This window comes from Schizophyllum commune (genome assembly GCF_000143185.2).
Source record: "Schizophyllum commune H4-8 unplaced genomic scaffold SCHCOscaffold_9, whole genome shotgun sequence".
Lineage (NCBI taxonomy): Eukaryota > Fungi > Basidiomycota > Agaricomycetes > Agaricales > Schizophyllaceae > Schizophyllum > Schizophyllum commune.
The window spans coordinates 591,131-608,836 of NW_026089546.1; the positions used below are offsets into that span (position 1 = coordinate 591,131).

Here is a 17,706-nt window from a genome sequence, read left to right on the forward strand (position 1 = left end):
GGTGGACAAATAAAGGAAAGTGGGGGGAAAGCAAACGGGGGCAAAATGATGAGTCGGCCCAGGTTCGAACTGAGGACCTTCTGTGTGTTAGACAGATGCGATAACCAACTACGCCACCGACCCGTTGGTAGGCATGCCGTAAATCTCATCATGGTTTTGCGATCCATTATTACGAGGGCCAATCGCCACATATCAATGCGAAGTTTGTAACCCACCATCACCATCGGCGACACTTCGTACGATACCTCCGATCCAATCATCATTGTTGCCGTGGTAGTCTTGCAATGGTCATTGCTTGCCTGCTTTCCTTCTGGGGCGCTGTGGAATTCAGCTGTGTACAGGCCGCCGGGCATCCGCTTGACAACACTCGAATCGTACCCAATGTACGAGGTTCTATGGACTCTCCTGCCTGCTCTTGAATACGACCTACTGTCATGCTCGCGGCGATTTCCACAACTACGTATGGATCGTCTTTACCAGTCGCGCCTTTTGGTCTCCCAAACAATTGCCCACCTCCGTGCTCTAGCTCAGATATAGTCACAACAACGAAGCTTCGCCGTTGAGTACATTCCCGCATCTGAGCGGCATCTCATAATGACTCCGAGACGGAATGCACATCAGGTCCGGACTTATTCAATCCACAGCGGTAGCATAGACCTGCATACCATTGTGGAACGATAGGGAACAAAAGGGCACCTCGATCGGCCCGATACATGCCAGTGCTTAAATACGGTAGTGCGAGCAGCCCTCGGCAGATCCTACTCTCGTACATCAGAATTATCCCAAGTGCGTGAGCTAGGGGCCCATCCAAGGTACACTTGTTGACACCCATCATAGGCATTGGCACCGATGGAAAGGCTTAAACTCTACAAGCACCACACCACCCAGCTCTGCTCCAATTGTGGCTACAGCTTCACCAGCGTCTGCGGTGACCATGATCTTGCCCGCCTCGCCCGCACAGACTATCTACCAAACAGCGATCACAGTCGTGAATGGCTTCGGAGTGGGCTGGCCACACTCGAGGCCAGCCTCCAAGACTGCGACGCCGAACTCGCGCGATTTGAGGCAGCATTGTGGCGTTTCCAATTGCATAAGACCAGCATCGAGGACTCAGTTGCTGACGCGAGAGCGCTCCTCGCACCCATCCGCTACGTGCCTCCAGAAGTTCTGCGCGCAATCGCCGCATATACGCTCCCGCCCACGTGGTTTGACGACTCAATTGGCACCAATACATGGCCATTCGCCCAAGTGTGCCACGTCTGGAGAGAGATCGCGCTCGGACTGCGCTGGCCATCGGCAGACTTTCGGTTGCCTGACTGGGAGTTGGACTGGCGCGGACTGAGAGGAGAGTCCTTGATCGCTGCGGTGACTGAGTATATCCAACGCTCCGGCGGATATCCTCTTCGCGTATCCGTGGGTCCTGAACATTCCGTCACATCCTGGATACCTATCAATCCCCAAGTGTGGCAAGTGATCTGGGCCAACGCAGATCGATTGCAGGCTCTCGACAGCGTCACTTCCCTCGTCAACGGAATACCTTATCCTTTTCTCCCAGAGTTGGCCTCGCTCTCTATCCGCGGACATCCACCCGATGAATCTGAGGATGAAACGGTAGCGCTCCCTGATACCACTCTTGTTCCAAACCTCCGCAAGCTGCAACTTTCCTTCGCCGGCTCTCCCGCCTCGAGTGGGTTCGACTGGTCTAGGCTACATGTACTTGATGTCAGGTGTGAAAGGCTCGACGACCTTCACGCGCTTTCTTTCTGTCTATTCCGCCATGCCCAGGGTTTTCCTAAATGGAAGGAGGTTCCCACAGTTGGTCTCACGTGCAACCAACTTGGTCGCACGTGAGACCAAACCGCTCGGGCCACGAGGCGACGCCACATCGCGGCGACGCAGACGCCCACGATCAAGCTTGTCATCAACGACCATTCAGCGCGTTAGCGCAGACGCACGAAGGTCGTCCGACCACAGATGGACACCCTCAGGACTACCCGGGCGCAGGACCAGGACCTCGTCATGGAAGAAGTGAGTTCAGAACAGGAGGGAACGAGCGCGGTACATGCGAGCAGTCATAGCTGCTCTCGAGGTCGAATTGCACGATACAGTGAGCTCTACCAAATATTTTTGCTGTTCACAACTTTACAGCTCGCTCTACGAATGGGCCGACAATGGACAAGCAACGTCGTACCGCGCCCGGGCTCCGCCACCCCGCCCCCAAGTAATGCCGACAAGCCCGTTGATCATAGCCGCCAAGCCCACAACAATGGCAGCAAGCATACATTGCGGGCGGACTCCTTCCCACCGCGCCCCCTTCCCCCCTCCTCCCGAGATAATTCTCGCTCGCCATCCCTTCCCCCTAATCGAGCACTCCCCAATGCCGCCGAATTACCCACTCGCGCGCGTTTAGCACCGTCCAACACCGTCCCGACGATCGCGCCTAGCTACCACGGTTCGATACGGTCATTCCCCGTCTCTCCCCTATCTGACTCGGCGAGTTCTTGTCAGTCGTTGTCCACTCATCCTCCTCCCTTTCTGTCTTTTCCCCATAGCTTCTGTTTGTCACATGTAAAGTAGTATGGCAATACAACATTTTTAAAAAAATCTATGAGCATCAGAGCCTCTTGCAGACCTATCAGTACCCCAGAAGGCTTCAAGACGGACTAAATGCCATCAAGTTGAACTTGATGTGATGTGACTATGCGCGTGCAGGTCATCAGTCTGCTTGACGAGATGGCGAGGGGGTGGTGGCGGCGCGCCGCCCGATGCAGTCGAAACCCTGGGAGGCCGCCGCGCAGCGGCGCGGAAAACCCTGGGCAGCTTCACGTGAGTCTTCAGGTTGGTCGGGCGGCCTTCGGCCGCTTGGAAAACCCTTGGGTTGACCACCAAGCCCGCTTTCTCTGTGCTCGAACCTCGTCCAACTCCGGATATATTCTGCGTCTGGCACCTTGCCATCGGATCTTATTCATCTACCTTTACTTGAGCGGTTCTGCGTTGGCAACGCGGCCATAGAGTTGTGTCCCTCGATCAGGGCACCTCGTCTGGTATATTTCATGCTCGATGCGTTGCTGGGTATCAGGTCGAGAATGTCGTGGTACTGGGAAGAGGGTCTCCTAATGGAGCGCTATACTCTCCTTCGAGATCTCCTGGAACCCGTCGAAACGCTCGTGCTCCGCAATATGTTCAGCTACAGCGCAGACACACTGTACGGAATATTGTTGCTGCCTCGCAGGCTGCGTGCCTTTTACTTCGTCGGAGGACAACATGAGTATTGTGAGCTTCATGGAACTGATACCAATAGTCATGCCAATGGCTTATGGAGCCACCCAACCGACTATGTCCATTATGACTTGGCTCAGAAGCTTTATTGGATAGATCCCGTCCGGCATTGACAGATCTCCAGTTGGTGGTGTTCTACAACCGAATTGCACCATTTGCGGGGGATAGAGAGGAGTGGGAGCAAGATCGGGAGCTACTGCAAGAGATATGGCGGTCTCGTACCGCTCTACGCAACTGTGCGACTCCGTCTCACCTCCGGATCCTGGTTCCAATGGCCTGGACAGACTTCAAAGAAGTCCTCGAGGTTCCGGCAACTCTGATCGGGTATGATGGCAAGGACGAAGAGCGGCGTAGGGACTGGAATGTTTTGCAATGGATCTTCGCTTTCGACTGAGGGAACAATACTACATAGTAGATGTTATCATGGCATACTCACCAATGGTATGGTGATGCGAAGAGATTGCTTCTCAAAGGAGACGAGGCATAAAATACATAGCCTAGGATACATTACAATGCTAGCCATAACCATACATAGTTTGCATATCCTGCGGATTCACGCCAGGAAACAGACTCGACCTGCGAGAGATCAGTAATGGACCAGGCCTCACGAAGACTCTACGCACCAATGCGGATTATTGCAAACCATCTTCGCCATATTGGCGTCGTACGTAGGGTCCATGGACCCCGTCGATGACCGCGGCCCCGGAAGCATAGACGAGGGCCCCGTCTGCGCGGCCTGCGCCGCGAAGTCCGCCTGCCGCTTCTGCAACTCGGCCGCACGCAGCTGCTCCGCTCCTACAGCCATCTGCGCGTACCCGGTCGACTTGTACGGCGTCTCGTCGTACCAGGGCCAGTACTGCTGAGACGACAGAGGGTCCGCGTGGTGCTGCTTCTGCTGACTGCTGAAGGCGTCGCGGAGTTGCGCCTCGACGAAGGTGCCACGAGGGTTCTCTGATGCGTAACCCCCGCCTTGCAGGTCGGCGCCGAAGGAGTTACTGCCTAGGCTACCGAAGGACTGAAGCGTGTTGGAGGAGTGACTGGATCCGCCGTGCAGGGAGAAGTTGTCAGGCGTGTTGGCGCCGCCGGAAATCCATCCCGTGTCACCGTCCAGCAAAGCATTCCAGTTGGCCTGTTGCCCAACCGTGAATGAGTTCTCGATGAACGAGGCTGGAGATGAATGGGACGACGATGATGACCCAGACGCCAACGACGCAGAGATTGGAATGGCAGCCGACCCCAAAGGTGCAGACGCCATGCTTGAGGAGGGCACGCTGGACAACGGAGGCGGTGGGGATGCAGAGTTTGAGGCTCGAGGCTTCTTCTGCGCAAGGTGGGTCGGAGGCGCAGGAGGCTCTGGGTGTTGTAACGACGCAGCAATCTCGTTCAAGAACTGCGCCTGCGCGACGCACACCGTGTCGTGCGGACCACGAACCGCGTTCGCGTACACCTGCGCACAATCCACGATCACAGTACGCACTGCTTCTCTCGTCGCGCTATCGGCACCTTTGGTGTGCTAGTGAGTGCATCAGTTGTGCCTATTGGAGCTCTCGAAGAACAACTCACTGTCGCCAACCACACCGCATAGTGCGCGGACAGCACAGGGACGAACTCGGGCGCGTATCGCAGCCACGAGCCGAACTTGGTGATCTGTGCAATGCAGCCGAACGCGGTGTTAAACAGCGCGCAGCGAAGGCGGGTCACGATGCCTGAGGTCATGTCGTCCTTCTGGTTCAGACCCTCTTTCGCAGGTCCTCGCGCGTGACGGAAGCGGTCCTCGGCGAGGTGGAAAGCTTGCGTGTGGCGATGGAATTCGATGAGCAGCCGTGTCCCTTGCGGTACGCTATTGAGAACGTCTATACATATTGTCAGCCCTTGCGAAGATCACCGTGTCGTCTTTTGCGCACCTTCCGACGTCCATCGTTGAGCCCACTGGGCGACTCGTGCTTCGAGATTGCGACCGATGATGTCCGGGCGCGGTGCCTTCTGAGCGGGTAGCTCAGAGTCCGCCAACGCGCCGGGCTCGAGGCCCTGGCACTCGGCAGTCGACGCTACAAGAGCATCCTCCGGAGTACCAGCGTCCCGGCCTTCTCGCCACCAGGCATAAGCATCCCGCCCCGCAGACGCCTCCCTCGCAGGCAGACCGCGCCGCCGCCTTACTAGCTCGTCAAAACTCGTCAGCGCAAACCACGCGCGCTCCCGACTGCGCTGCGCCCTCGAATGTTTCTCCGGCCCCTTGGGCGCGCGGTGCAAACCGAGCTCATACGCGAGCCGGACCACGAGGCCCATCTGACGGTAAGCGGCGGTATCTTCGAGGGGGCGATAGGCGGCGAGGATGAGGTAGGCGAGGATGTGCTCGAGGGTGGGGGAGGTGTCCGTGGTCCAGATGCGCGAGATCTGGTTCTCGGCGAGCTGGCGGAGGCGGAGGTAGACGTCGGGGAGCTCGAAGCGGGCGGCGACGGCGAGGATGGTAGTGAAGAGGGGGATGGAGGTGGCGCGGGTGTGCTCGAGGGTATAGATGACGGGGTCGATGGCGCATATTAGCATGGGGTTGACGTCCGAGTAGAAACTGGGGGGAGGGGGTTAGCAAAGATTCTGGGTCGACATTGTGTGCTGCGACGCGCAGGTAGGGCCGAAGAGGCGATATACCGGTCGAGACGGGGAAAGCACTCACACTCTAAAGAGACTCTCAGCTTCTGAGCTCGTTACGTAGCTCATCAATATAGGATCGCCGTCCTGGGAGTTTCCCGTGTCTTCGCTCAAGTTAAGTGAGCCGACCGCGGCGGCTGCTGGCAGTAGGTAGTCGTGCCAGTCATCCTCGTCCGTAGACTGGTTGGAGTCGTCCGGACTGGATGGTCTGTCGTCAGGCTCGCGCATCTGCCAGTTGGCATTGTCCGCGGTCTCCGCCGGGGGCGCTGCTGAAGTCGAAGGGGCAGGTGCTTCTGCGGGGGCTTGTGAAGTGCTTGCTTGCTGCTTCGCGTTCGGTGGCCTCCTCCGAGCTTTGAGCTCGCATGGCGTCTTCAGTCGTATGCAGCGCTGGCATTTAGAGCGCCCTGCTTGTATATCGCATCGCACCTGGCCACAATGAGCTTCCCCCTTCATCTTCCACGCACGTGTAGTGTACGTACTTTGACTGTCCGGCATGCCAAGCATCTATCAAAAGACACGCATAAGAAGACCGCACTCATCCCCGATAGCTCGGCACTCACGCGATCTTCTTCTTGTGGACCGTCGACAGCGACGCCGGGTCCCAGGACTTGAACTGCTGCTGCGCGGGGGCGGGGTTCATGGCTGGCGCTGGCAGTGGTGGTGGCGAGGTTGTAGTAGGTGCCCCCTTTCCCTCTCCGGAAGACTATGAAGGGAGAGCGTGAGTAAGCGCCCGACACCGAAACCGGAGCAGCGAAGCAACACGCAAAGGAAAGACATCAGGCCCGCCAGGCGCGATGATCTGCGCGATGTCTCGCCCCCCGCGTGAGGCCGGTGCGGTCGCGTGTCACCCGCGTGGTTCAGGTCCCGCTCGGAGTTCAACTTGCCTTGCACTGGAACTTCCACTTCAGAAACAACGAGCTTGTCTTTAGCTCGAGATCCCAGCGCAACCAGGTCGAAATCTGTACGCCAGAATTTACTGTGGTATTCTCTAGCATCCAAAAGCCCTCCCCCTCAGGGCCCCCTCGTTCTACTATTAGTACCCGGGCATCATACTCCCGGTTCCCAATCAACAAGATGAGCCGACGGACACGACTCGCAACCCACGGATCGATAAGCAGCTGCCTATACCCTATTTCCAAATACACTCGCGCACCGGCGCACACCCCCAGTGCGCGGCGTTCGCAAACACAGGCAGTTCTTTCCCTATCTCCATTGTTCATCAATAGAACGCGGTCAGCAGAGCGGAGGGACTCAATTGAAGGGGAGGCTGCGACGCAGATCCTGACGAGCGCTCTCGCTGTGTCGGGGATGCCGGCGCCATGGATAATGGGCAAGTTCCCAGGGAGGGCCCACTTCAAAGCCTGTGGTAGTCGTCAGCGAGGTCTGCTGAGCAGCGAGGCGGCTGCGTTGGCCTCCGCGAAGCGAGGATCTGCCTGTCTTGACAATACAATGGGCGAGCGCGCAGGAAGCCATCAGCCCGATTTCGGATTCAGCGAAGTCGCACAAGGCGAATGAATTCGAGGATCGGGCCTGCGTAGCGAGAGTGAATGATGAAGAAGGCACCGCCATGGGTGGGATATAGGACGTCGTTATGGAAGTGTAGGACACTGCCATAGAGTCAATATAGTCCACCGTCTTAATGTTACTCCCAGTTGAAGTTAGATCTCACCGCGCGTGTCTCTTCGTGCACCACAGGACATAGGACAAAAGGTCATGAAGGCGGAGGCTTTTCAGCCGGCACCACACCTGATTCTGCGACAGCCCGCCCATGAAGAGGGCGCGAGCACTCAGCGAGGTGAGCGCACTGCAGCGTAATGAGTCTTGCGTGAACACACGAGCAAATGGGTAAGTACCTACTGAATGTTGACCGTATAGCCGCTTACATCCCCGATTCGGACCACTATCTTGCGGGCGTCTGTACGAACAACCCTAGCTAAATGGTCTTCGAGGTCCAGGCAGATGACTGCCTTACAAACAGTCCGCAACGCACCTCAAGTTGTTACAGCAACTTCACCCAAAGGCTCACCAAAGAGCACGCGCTACAGCAAGCCTGTTATACATTAGAGTCGAACAAGGACAAACACACGTATATCCATCCATCCTCGGAGTCCTCTCGCCTCAGCCTACCTCACAGCTCATTGCTGCCTTCCCTCTCCTTCTCCCTTGTCCAGCACCGTCACCACAACGCCTGCTTCCTTCAGGATCGTCTCTAGGGTGCCCTCGGCGTGTAGCCTGCGCACGAAGTCGTCAGAAGGTATTTACTGCGAGGGTGACGTTCTCCACTGACCTATGCACATCGTCCGACCCGCCAATCGAGCGCCCGCGCACGATGACGTTCGGGAAGGTTGCACGGCCTGTAAGTCGCGACAATAGTTGCTTGATCTGCGCGCCGTCCTCGCGCAGGTCGACCTCCACGATTGCAGGCGGCGGCTCGAGGAGGTAGGTCTTCGTCAGTAGGCGCTTTGCGCGTTTGGAGTATCTAGACGTGACGAAATTGAGCTACAAATCTTTGCGGATACCACAAGTCAACACTCACGGGCAATACGTCTTGCTGAAAATTACCACCGGCGTCCGCTCGTTGATCTCCGCCTCCTCCTCCTCCCAATCCACGTCCTCCTCCCCCGCGTACGCGGACAGCGGTAACGGCTCCGTCGGGTCCACGTGCCCCAGCTTATGCGGATGCTGCTCGAGCTCGCCCTCCAGGCTCCCCGTCACCATGTGCAATAAGCCATAGATCTCGCCAACCTCGGCTCGCGGGGCGCGCGAAAAGGCATGATACGTGGAGCTCAGGATGCGCTGGGGGATGCCAAGGAAGAGCGCGACGAGGGCGGCGCAGGCGAGGGCGAGGTATACCTGCGCGCGCCGCCTGCGCGCGGGGGGCGGCGGGGAGAAGGAGGGGTTGAATGAGGGGCGCTTGCGGTGCGCGGTGGGGATGGACATGGTGGGGGTGGGGGACAAGGTCGGAGGGGTGGAGTTGGGTATTTGGGAAGGGACAGGGTATGCCGGCAGGGAAGAACCTCTTGCGTACGTGTTCAGGGCGTCGGGCGTCCGGTGGGAGTTGGGGGAGGAAGGATGTGGGAGCGTCGTTGCCGCCGACGCCCGAGGGAGTACCCCGGATTCCCGATCATTGATTGCGCTCCGGCAGCCGGCGCGGGGCCCGCTGATCAAGCGCCCGTGGTCTGCATACCTTGTTTCTGACTGTCATGGCCTCCCCGACGCGTCCGAAGATCGAGTATGTGCTCTTTGATATGGATGGTGAGGTGCGATGACTTGGAGGGGAATATTGTACTGACATATATGCCATAGGCCTGATGATCGACTCCGAGCGGATTTATACTGAAGTCACCAGTACGCGCGTCCGATAGTTGATGTACGAGCACTGGCTAACTTATAAGTGTGTAGATGAGATCCTTGGAAGACACGGAAAGACGATGACCTGGGATATCAAGGCCGGATGCATGGGCAAGCGTACGTTCTTCCTCGCATTCATCACCAGCCTCCCCCCACTCATTCCCCTTCCCTCTTCAGCCGAAAAGGACGCCATCGCCCACCTCCTCTCCTTCTTTCCCGACATCCAGCTCGACCCCGAAGACTACGCCCTCGAGCGCAACCGCCTACAGGACGCCGCCTGGCCCTCCGTCCAGCTCCTCCCCGGCATCGAGCGCCTCGTCGCCCACCTCCACGCGCACCACATCCCCATCGCCGTCGCCACCGGCTCGCGGCGCTCGAAGTACGCGCTCAAGACCGCGCATCTGGGGCACGTGTTTGAAAGGTTCGGCGCGGCGGTGGTGTGCGGGGATGATCTGGCAGATGCGAGGGGGAAGCCGGCGCCGGATATCTTTTTGGCGGCGGCGAGGGGGGCGTTGGGGAGGGATGTGGGGGTGCCGGGGGTGGAGGCGACGGAGGGGCAGGTGAGGGAGAGGGCGAAGGGGCTGGTATTTGAGGATGCGATGCCGGGCATGCAGGCGGGAAAGAGGGCGGGGATGAATGGTGAGTGGATTCATCGACGGGTAGGGGAAGGGATTTAAATGCTAATGTGCGCCATAGTGGTGTGGGTGCCGGATGTGAACTTGCTGGACGTACCACACGACAGCCACGAACGGCCCGACCAGATCTTGCGGTCAGTGGAGGAGTTTGTGCCAGAAGAATGGGGACTTCCGCCGTACTCTGCTACGCCGCCTACGACGTCCTCTGCATGATTTGTCACAATCAATGGTGCGAGCTGTCATGCGTCATTTCTTGCAATAATTCCACTGTGTCTGTAGCAAATGGGTCTGTCCCAATTGTAACATTGATGTTCCGCCATCGCTATCTACCTATCCACGTTCTTGACGTAGCCCTCTTCGTCTAGAGGTTTGCAATCCAGGACAGGCAAGCGACGAGTACTGAGTATCAACGATGTGCATCCACACGCGAGTTTTGCCTGACCATCTTGACTGATTGATGTCTTCTTTAGATTCAGCACACAAGTCGACTTACGCACGTGATCAATTTCGGCGGTCTGCGCTGCTCACCCAAACTCCTTGGCGAAGCACTGTGGTTCTATGGCGGCGCAGAGTAGATCTTACCGACGCCTTGCCGGACGGGTATGCATAAGAGATCAAGCGAGACGCTGGACCAGCGCGACGGCGAGACCAGAAGAGCACGACGAGGCTGAAGAAACACCGTCGGCTGTGCAAGGCAGCGGAGTGTCCCTCGAGGACAAGACGATATCGTGCAATCGTCCGACGCAGGCACCCATAATTTCTTCTTGTCTCGACAGACCCAGCCGCGTACAGGGACGCAGATATTGACAGTTGTTATATTGCAGACTTCGCCATGGCAACGAGCAGTACCTGCACAAATATCAACTTGATCCCGAGGAAATTGAATGCGCTGGAGCAGATTGGTCGGCCAGGGGTTCAGCGCGGCGAGAAGACGCAGACGACTATTCATTCATGAAGAGGCTAGCCTCGGGGCGCGACTCTTGATGCGAACCACGTCAATCGGCAGTCCCTGGGACTACCCTGGCGCGATGGAGGGCATCGAGGCGGGTGAAGTCGGTCGTCGGTGAGTTCGCGCGCAAGATGGAGTGGGAGCGACGTCGGAGGGATGGTGTGGACGGCTGCGGGCTGGGCGCGTGCTCCCATCGCGTTCGAGATTGCGGCGAATGCAACGGGGCTGGCGACGTGCTGGAGGACGGGGTCCAGGTCTTGGCGGTCAGTCCGGACGCAACACCCATCAAGCACAGCCCATCGACGGAGCCCAGGCGCTTGTCCCGAAAAGGCTACTCGGCTGCCTGATTAGGCAACTTCGGAGGTCCGCGTGGATCAGGTGACTGGCGCTTGTGCGGGGTTATAAGCCCCGGCTTCCTCTTACGGCCAACGTTTCTCTTCCGTCCCCCATCTTCTCAACACGACTTTTGCCGCGATGCGCTCGACGACTTCGACGCTCGCGCTTGCGCTCTGCGCACTTCCGCTCGCTACCGCCTCCGCATCCCACAGCGCCCGCGGCATCGTAGACGCTGCCGATGATGAATACGACTTCGTAATCGTCGGTGGCGGCCTCGCTGGGTGAGTGCCAAGCCAAACAAATTTGCGCGACTTCTGACGCATATACCCAGCCTCGTCCTCGCCTCCCGCCTTTCCGAGGACTCTAACCACACTGTGCTCGTCCTCGAAGCAGGTGGCACCGGCGACGACGTCGCCGACCGCATCAGTACGTCTCGTTCGTCCCCACAAACATCCGCGGTGACTAACTCGCGCTGCAGACACTCCCGCGGAAACTTACCAGAATGGACTTGTCAAGTCCGAATATGATTGGGCGTACAGCACCACAGCCCAGAGTGGAATCAACGGTCATGAGGCTTCGTGGCCCCGTGGCAAGGTGCTGGGTGGCTCCTCGGGTACGCGTCTATTCCCATCCCGACATGCTGTCCACTCACACGTTCCGATATAGCCATCAACGGCATGTACATGGTGCGGCCCTCAGAGGTCGAGATCAACGCCTGGCACGACATCGTAGCCGAGGACGACGAGGATGGTGCTCAGTACTGGACCTGGGACGCCCTTCACAAGGCGATGAACAAGGCCGAGACGTACAGCCCCCCGTCAAGTGACATCGCGTCCCTCGCCCGCATCGATGACGACAGCAGCGTACACGGCTCGGACGGACCTCTGCATGTTAGCTATCCCGGCTAGTGAGTCGTGCATCAAGCGTGTATGAGGCGACGGCTGACCGTGTTCCTAGTTCATTCGAGGCTGTTTCACAGTATCAGTCCGCCCTTGAGAGCCTCGGTGTCCCACACAACCCGAGCCCGGATGGTGGCCAGACCCACGGCACTTTCGTTACGACTTCCTCCATCAACCCCGCCAACTGGACCCGCTCGTACTCCAGGTCCGCATACCTCGATCCTCTGCCGCCGCGCGACAACCTGCACGTCTTGCCAAATGCGCACGGCCTCAAGATCAACTTCGATACGAGCAACGCAGACAATGTTACGGCTACTGGTGTTGACTATTCGACTGACTACGGCGTCTCCACCAAGACCGTCAAGGTCAACAAGGAGGTCATCCTCGCTGGTGGTGTCATCGGCAGCCCGCAGCTCCTCATGGTTAGCGGTGTCGGTCCGTCAGACGTGCTTTCGAGTGCTGGCGTTGAGAAGGTTGTCGAGCTCCCGGGTGTCGGCAGCCATCTCATCGACCATTTGGGAAGCGCTATCATCTACTCGACCAGCGTTGACACGGCAGGCCATCTGTTCAAGAACGGCGAGGTACGACAAACTTGAAAAAACTGGGTATATGCGTGCTAACGCGGGTTATAGACCTCTGCGGAGTTCCTCTCCTTCGTCAACTCAGCCACTGCCTACGTTAACATGACCGCCATCATGGGCGCTGACGCTGTCGCGCAGCTCAAGAGCGACGTTCTCGCCGCGCTCGACGACTCGGTCAACAACCTCGTCGGCAGCTACCCTGACGAAGTCAAGGAGGGCTACAAGAGCATCTACCAGTTCTCTGCGAACATGCTCGACGAGACTGTCGGCGGCATCGAGCTCCTGCTCAACCTGATGGGCGACGGCTACGTCGGCATCACCGCTGCTATCCAGCACCCCTTCTCCGAGGGCCGCCTCACGATCAACTCGACCTCCGCCTTCGACTACCCGGTCATCGACCCGCAGTACCTCTCGCACACCGCCGACCTCCAGATCCTCCGCGCGGGCTTCAAGTTCGCGCGCCAGGTTGCCCAGAGCGACGCGCTCTCCAGCGTTTTTGGCGACGAGTCGACGCCGGGGAGCAACGTTCAGAGCGACGACGACTGGGATGCGTGGATCAAGGACAACGTGTACACGGAGTACCACCCCTCGTCCACCTGCGCGATGATGCCGAAGAGCAAGGGCGGCGTCGTGGACGCGCGCCTGCGCGTGTACGGCACCGCGAACGTGCGCGTCGCGGACTCGTCCGTGTTCCCCGTGTCGCTGGCGTGCCACTTGATGGCGCCGACGTACGGCGTGGCGGAGCAGGCGGCGGATATCATCCGCGCCACCTACAACGGCGGCCGTGTGAGCGGGACTGGCACGGCGTCGGGCTCGGGCTCGGAGCAGACGAGCGACAGCCAGGACGACAACAACAATGGCGCGATGGCGGTGGGCCCGGCTGGGCTTGCGGTCGTGCTCTCGGCCGTCGTGGCGCTCATGGCGCTGTGAGCGATCCGCGTCTAGACCTTCCCGACACATGAAATGTACTCCGCGACGCCGACGCCTCGCCTTGTCTCCGTCTGATGCATGGTACGACGTTCGACGCCTGGCACGATCCTCACGCCCCACCCGACCACCCTACCTTACCGCCCTCCATTCTACACGCCTGGCCCCCGCTCCCAACCTTCCACGCCTCCCACCTTACACCCTCACCCTCCCCATCTTACTTTGTCTTTGGGTATACCTGTTGCCTCTCGGACACGCCTTCTTATTCCTACACTCGCGACTTTATCGTCCTACCCCCGCCACTCTCTCAGGCTCGAGATTTTTTTCCCTCGGGTCTGCTGTCTCTTTGCATGACCTTAGGGCTTGCTGTCTCTCTTGTAGGGCCCCGACCTTATCCCTCTGGGCCCGACTCATCTGTTTATCACTCTGACTCGGTTGTCCAGCCCGGACTGGACGGACTAGGGACTTGAACTATTTATCCCTCTCTCCCCACCTACCCGCCCGGTTGATACTCTGTACCGCTGGCTGTATCTAGCGGAATCGTATCTGCCTCTTCGGGAACGTAGCTACTACATGGGATGCTTCTGATCTCTCTCCCTGTCGCATGAGCTTTATCTTACGGTAGATCTACCTCACATATACGCACTATTCGACCTGTAGCATAATTGCTGTTGCCAGATTTACTCGTACCGTCTCTCGTTGGCGTAGGGGGGAACTTGTAGCAGGGGGTTGCTATCGGTGTACACTGAAGATACCGATGAAGGAGAGATGGAAGAAGTGCACGAAGATTTCTTTTGGAATTTGCATACGAATACAAGAGAAGTATACCCCTGCGAGCGAGTTTGAGTGGACAATTCATCTGAGTTGAAGATCGGCTCGACTCACCTCCCAACTCTCCAAACCCTCCCACTCCTCCTCCTCCCACCCTCTACACAAGATTCACCTTCAGCCCCGGGATCCCATTCAACAGCGACCGCCTCCTCAGTTCCTGCTTCCTCTCCGCCGACAGCCGCCAGATCGATCCCTCGAGCCGGGCGAGCAGGTCGCGCACCTTTTGGAACTCCTTTGGGTTCTCCTTCATGTACTGCTTGATGTACATTTGGCCTTCGCGCTGGCGCTTGATGGCCTCGGTGGCCGCGTAAGGGTCATTGGAAGTAGCGCGGGGGAGGGGGACGTCCTGGGGTGGGGGTTATTGATGGAATGGGAGTGAGTGATTGAGTGAACGGGGCAAGGAGGGTGGCACAGACGAGGGAGACAATGGCAAGGGAGAGACGCGGGTAAAAGACGAGTAGGGCCATGAGCAACTCACCTCAGGATTGGGCGCATTCTTGAGGATGATATACGCGTCGACGATGTTGCCGAACGAGCTCTCATGCGTCATCTGCAGCTCGGCAAAGGCGACGATAGACTGAATATTCTCCTTCAGGCGCATGAGGTTGTCTGCGAGGGTGGTGTGAGCACGCGTATGTGGAATGAGCATGCACGTAGTGTCAATGAGCATGCGCGTAGGGTACGTATGTGCAGGGGTGCGCGGGGGAATGGGAGGACGATGACAAAATCAGACATGGACACGTACAGTTCTCTCTGCAAATCCTGATGATCTCCAGGTACGTCTCCAACGCTTGCTGGTGATCTCCCGCGCGCTTGTGGTACCAGGCCAGCTTGTAGCGATGCCTGATGCCGTTCTCTCGGTCTGGGTCGAGGCCGATGGCGCGGCGGCAGCAGGCGGCTGCGTCGCGGTATCTGGGAGACGGGGGGTCAGCGTCTACTCTTTGAGGATATTTAGTTTGCGACGATCCTCCTTCTACTAGGGAGTACACGTAGAAGGACTACATGCGGAAGAAGTATAGTCAAGAGCAAGAACACATACTTGCTCACTTCCTCGAACGCCGCCGTCAGCTCCATCCACGAGCGCGCGTCGCCCGGTCTGCGCGATCGTCAGCCACTTCACCTGGCCGGTTACCCATACCAAAAACCGGCCACACGTACTTGATCTCCGTAGACTTCCTATTATAATAAATCGCATATATATGCAGCTTCAGCGCCGAGTACGAGCGACCGAGGCCGGACCACGCGCGGTAGTCTTTCGCGTTCACGCCTGGGTGGTGCGTAAGCATATGGGGCTCATCCTGATCACATTCTCCCTCGTTGGAGGGCATGTAGACATAGGTCGAAAAATCGAGCACACGCACCAATCGCCCGCCTATACGACTCGATGGCCGCATGGTAGTTGGCCATCTCGTAGTACTCGTGGCCCATAAGGGTCCACGCCGCGCCATACGTCCGGTCGAGATACGTCGCTTTGCGGAAGGCGCGGACCGCTTTCTCGTGTTCTTTTCGTGCGGAGTAGTGGTTTCCTGGGGGTGAGTGGGTTAGTCGATCCTGATTGACATATAACAATAATTGGTCATGCATCGATTATACAGAATTATGGCGAAGGACGACGTAAACGGTAGACGGACACGCACCCATAAGGCAGTAATACTCGGGCTTGTCCTGCGGCGCGCCCGCGAAATGGGCCGCCAGCTCCGCGATGCGCTCCTTCTTGTTCGCAAGCCATAGCGTGCTGGCGTGCGCGTCGATGTCGTCTAGCCGGAACGGTTCGGCGGCGAGGTTGGAGTCAAACTGCTTTTCGGCGTCGTCGAGGTCTGCGTGCAGGGTCAACTAAACGAAGACCATCTACTAGACGAAGACCATCTACTAGACAAAGACCCCTACCTCTCGTATTCAACAGCACGCGCGCCGCCTGCCCCGCCAGCCACGTACTATTGCAGAAATACATCCTCCGCAAAGCGCATACCGCGTTAAAGTCCCCCCGGCCAGAATTATAGAAGTCGTTCGCGACCTTGACGCGGAAGCAGATCGACATTGGGTGCTTGGGGTCGAGGGGGAGGGTGGCGAGGACGTGGTCGAGCTGTGTGGGGGAAGGGTGTTAGTTTTGTTCGCCAGGCCGGTTTGGGCAGTTCCGCTTGGAATGTAGAGACAAAGAAAGAGAGGAGTAGACAATAAAGAAAGAAGTGGACGATAAAGAAAGAGTACAATGCGAAAAACCGCACCTCAGCATACGTCTCGATGGCGGAACAGAGCAGCTCCCAGGCGGACCAGTTCCATGGGCGAGTGGCGACGGATGCGAGCGCGGCGCGCATGCAGTCATGGCGGCGCGATAGTCGGTAGTAGATAATTCCTTGCCTGCGAATATTCAGCAATCAGCGCTGTGCGTGTACGAAGAGCCTATAAGAGAAAGAACCTACAGGAAGAGTATCCATGGGTCCGTCGGCTTGCCCGTCAACTCCAACAACTCGTGAAGGTCGTCGTTGATTGGTGCGGGCGGCTGTTCTCGCGAAGCTATTCGATGTGGGCGGGTGGCATACAAAGGTCAGTAGGTGGCACGTGAATACCACAAACAGCGGACTTACTGCTGAGCTTCCACCACTGCAACTGCGCCACCCTCTCGCTCTCCAAATACCGCGCATACAGCCGGAGGAAGACGGCCTTCGGGCTCTCGCAGTCCCGCAAGATCGTCGCCACGCGCTGGAACTCCTTCGCATCGAACACTTGCCGGGCGTAGGTAAAGAAGTCTTCCTCCTCCTGGTCTTCTGGGTCGGAGATGTCTGCACCTGGGCCTTCGTTGAGCCAGCCCGCACGGATTGTGGGAAGAGCAACAAAGAAAGCGAGCCGCGTATACGCGCTGATATGCCAGAGGAAGCACGTCTACCGTTTAACACCGCATACTAGATGCACGCCGCGTACTGGGTTCACCCGTGTATCGGACTGGACTTACTCTGCATCCGCATACTCAGGTCCTCGGGCCCGCCACCTGCCGCTCGCCGCCGGTCAGGCGGAATAGCGTTGAGCATGTCTGTTGCCCTGCGCTCAGATATGTATTGCAGTCGGTTGATCAGATTGGGAAGTTACTTACCATTTCGTAGAAACAATCAACCCCCGCTCAGAGGACTCCTTGATTGAGAGGCGGAGTTCTCTTATCCAGGATGGGAGGGGGTCGGTGGACATTTTGACCACTGCAGGTGTTTCAAAGAATAATCCTTCCAAGTATTCTGACCCCAGAAGCAAAATTTGACGCCAGGCGCGTCGCGGTTCGAGAC

At 58.0% G+C, this 17,706-nt stretch overlaps 8 protein-coding genes and 1 non-coding gene across 9 annotated transcripts; 4 read left to right on the top strand and 5 right to left on the bottom strand.

The window, feature by feature from the left end:
* Positions 1-49: 49 nt before the first annotated feature.
* Positions 50-123, bottom strand: SCHCODRAFT_t186. The gene has a single exon. It is a non-coding gene; the product is annotated as a tRNA-Val (tRNA).
* Positions 124-834: 711 nt separating this feature from the next.
* Positions 835-1,851, top strand: SCHCODRAFT_02585157 (uncharacterized protein; the record flags this gene model as incomplete). The annotated part of the gene is made up of 1 exon (XM_003029204.3): positions 835-1,851. Exon 1 carries the CDS (start codon positions 850-852, stop codon positions 1,849-1,851), a length of 1,002 nt encoding a protein of 333 aa, XP_003029250.1. The 5' UTR covers positions 835-849.
* A 1,170-nt stretch (positions 1,852-3,021) lies between these two features.
* Positions 3,022-3,673, top strand: SCHCODRAFT_02585158 (uncharacterized protein; the record flags this gene model as incomplete). The annotated part of the gene is made up of 2 exons (XM_003029205.3): positions 3,022-3,273; positions 3,396-3,673. The coding sequence occupies exons 1-2, from the start codon at positions 3,054-3,056 to the stop codon at positions 3,671-3,673; spliced, it is 498 nt and encodes a 165-aa protein (XP_003029251.1). The 5' UTR covers positions 3,022-3,053.
* A 121-nt stretch (positions 3,674-3,794) lies between these two features.
* On the bottom strand, positions 3,795-4,084 carry SCHCODRAFT_02670179 (uncharacterized protein; the record flags this gene model as incomplete). Its single annotated transcript, XM_003029600.2, has 2 exons — positions 3,795-3,855; positions 3,903-4,084. 2 exons carry the CDS (start codon positions 4,082-4,084, stop codon positions 3,795-3,797), a joined length of 243 nt encoding a protein of 80 aa, XP_003029646.1.
* Positions 4,085-5,851: 1,767 nt separating this feature from the next.
* Positions 5,852-6,823, bottom strand: SCHCODRAFT_02360551 (uncharacterized protein). The gene is made up of 3 exons (XM_050342475.1): positions 6,486-6,823; positions 6,405-6,429; positions 5,852-6,351 (listed from the first exon to the last, which is right to left on the bottom strand). The coding sequence occupies exons 1-3, from the start codon at positions 6,563-6,565 to the stop codon at positions 5,947-5,949; spliced, it is 510 nt and encodes a 169-aa protein (XP_050198745.1). The 5' UTR covers positions 6,566-6,823; the 3' UTR covers positions 5,852-5,946.
* A 1,276-nt stretch (positions 6,824-8,099) lies between these two features.
* Positions 8,100-8,538, bottom strand: SCHCODRAFT_02450442 (glutaredoxin; the record flags this gene model as incomplete). The annotated part of the gene is made up of 3 exons (XM_003029601.2): positions 8,100-8,157; positions 8,213-8,404; positions 8,462-8,538. Coding segments are annotated over 3 exons (327 nt in total), but the record flags the coding sequence as incomplete, so codon positions are not given.
* A 590-nt stretch (positions 8,539-9,128) lies between these two features.
* SCHCODRAFT_01157308 (HAD-like protein) lies at positions 9,129-10,317 on the top strand (the record flags this gene model as incomplete). Its single annotated transcript, XM_003029206.2, has 5 exons — positions 9,129-9,180; positions 9,232-9,273; positions 9,328-9,393; positions 9,454-9,915; positions 9,973-10,317. The coding sequence occupies 5 exons, from the start codon at positions 9,129-9,131 to the stop codon at positions 10,122-10,124; spliced, it is 774 nt and encodes a 257-aa protein (XP_003029252.1). The 3' UTR covers positions 10,125-10,317.
* A 1,017-nt stretch (positions 10,318-11,334) lies between these two features.
* On the top strand, positions 11,335-13,606 carry SCHCODRAFT_02511180 (GMC oxidoreductase; the record flags this gene model as incomplete). The annotated part of the gene is made up of 6 exons (XM_003029207.2): positions 11,335-11,477; positions 11,528-11,622; positions 11,675-11,809; positions 11,863-12,103; positions 12,154-12,676; positions 12,728-13,606. The coding sequence occupies 6 exons, from the start codon at positions 11,335-11,337 to the stop codon at positions 13,604-13,606; spliced, it is 2,016 nt and encodes a 671-aa protein (XP_003029253.1).
* Positions 13,607-14,244: 638 nt separating this feature from the next.
* On the bottom strand, positions 14,245-17,682 carry SCHCODRAFT_02633698 (TPR-like protein). The gene is made up of 14 exons (XM_050345781.1): positions 17,523-17,682; positions 17,385-17,470; positions 17,020-17,220; positions 16,855-16,948; positions 16,660-16,792; positions 16,322-16,517; positions 16,072-16,251; positions 15,796-15,960; positions 15,593-15,701; positions 15,474-15,530; positions 15,180-15,346; positions 14,913-15,043; positions 14,489-14,780; positions 14,245-14,433 (listed from the first exon to the last, which is right to left on the bottom strand). The coding sequence occupies exons 1-13, from the start codon at positions 17,612-17,614 to the stop codon at positions 14,532-14,534; spliced, it is 1,860 nt and encodes a 619-aa protein (XP_050198746.1). The 5' UTR covers positions 17,615-17,682; the 3' UTR covers positions 14,245-14,433; positions 14,489-14,531.
* Positions 17,683-17,706: the final 24 nt, after the last annotated feature.

Coding starts and splice junctions, on each gene's coding strand:
- SCHCODRAFT_02633698 (XM_050345781.1), bottom strand. CDS start 17,614: ATGTCCACCGACCCCCTCCCATCCTGGATAAGAGAACTCCGCCTCTCA. Junction 16,252..16,321: donor CGTGCTGTTGAATACGAGAG/GTAGGGGTCTTT, acceptor CCCTGCACGCAG/ACCTCGACGACGCCGAAAAG. Junction 14,781..14,912: donor AGAATGCGCCCAATCCTGAG/GTGAGTTGCTCA, acceptor CCCCCACCCCAG/GACGTCCCCCTCCCCCGCGC.
- SCHCODRAFT_02360551 (XM_050342475.1), bottom strand. CDS start 6,565: ATGAACCCCGCCCCCGCGCAGCAGCAGTTCAAGTCCTGGGACCCGGCG. Junction 6,430..6,485: donor GTCCACAAGAAGAAGATCGC/GTGAGTGCCGAG, acceptor GTCTTTTGATAG/ATGCTTGGCATGCCGGACAG. Junction 6,352..6,404: donor TGGCATGCCGGACAGTCAAA/GTACGTACACTA, acceptor CATTGTGGCCAG/GTGCGATGCGATATACAAGC.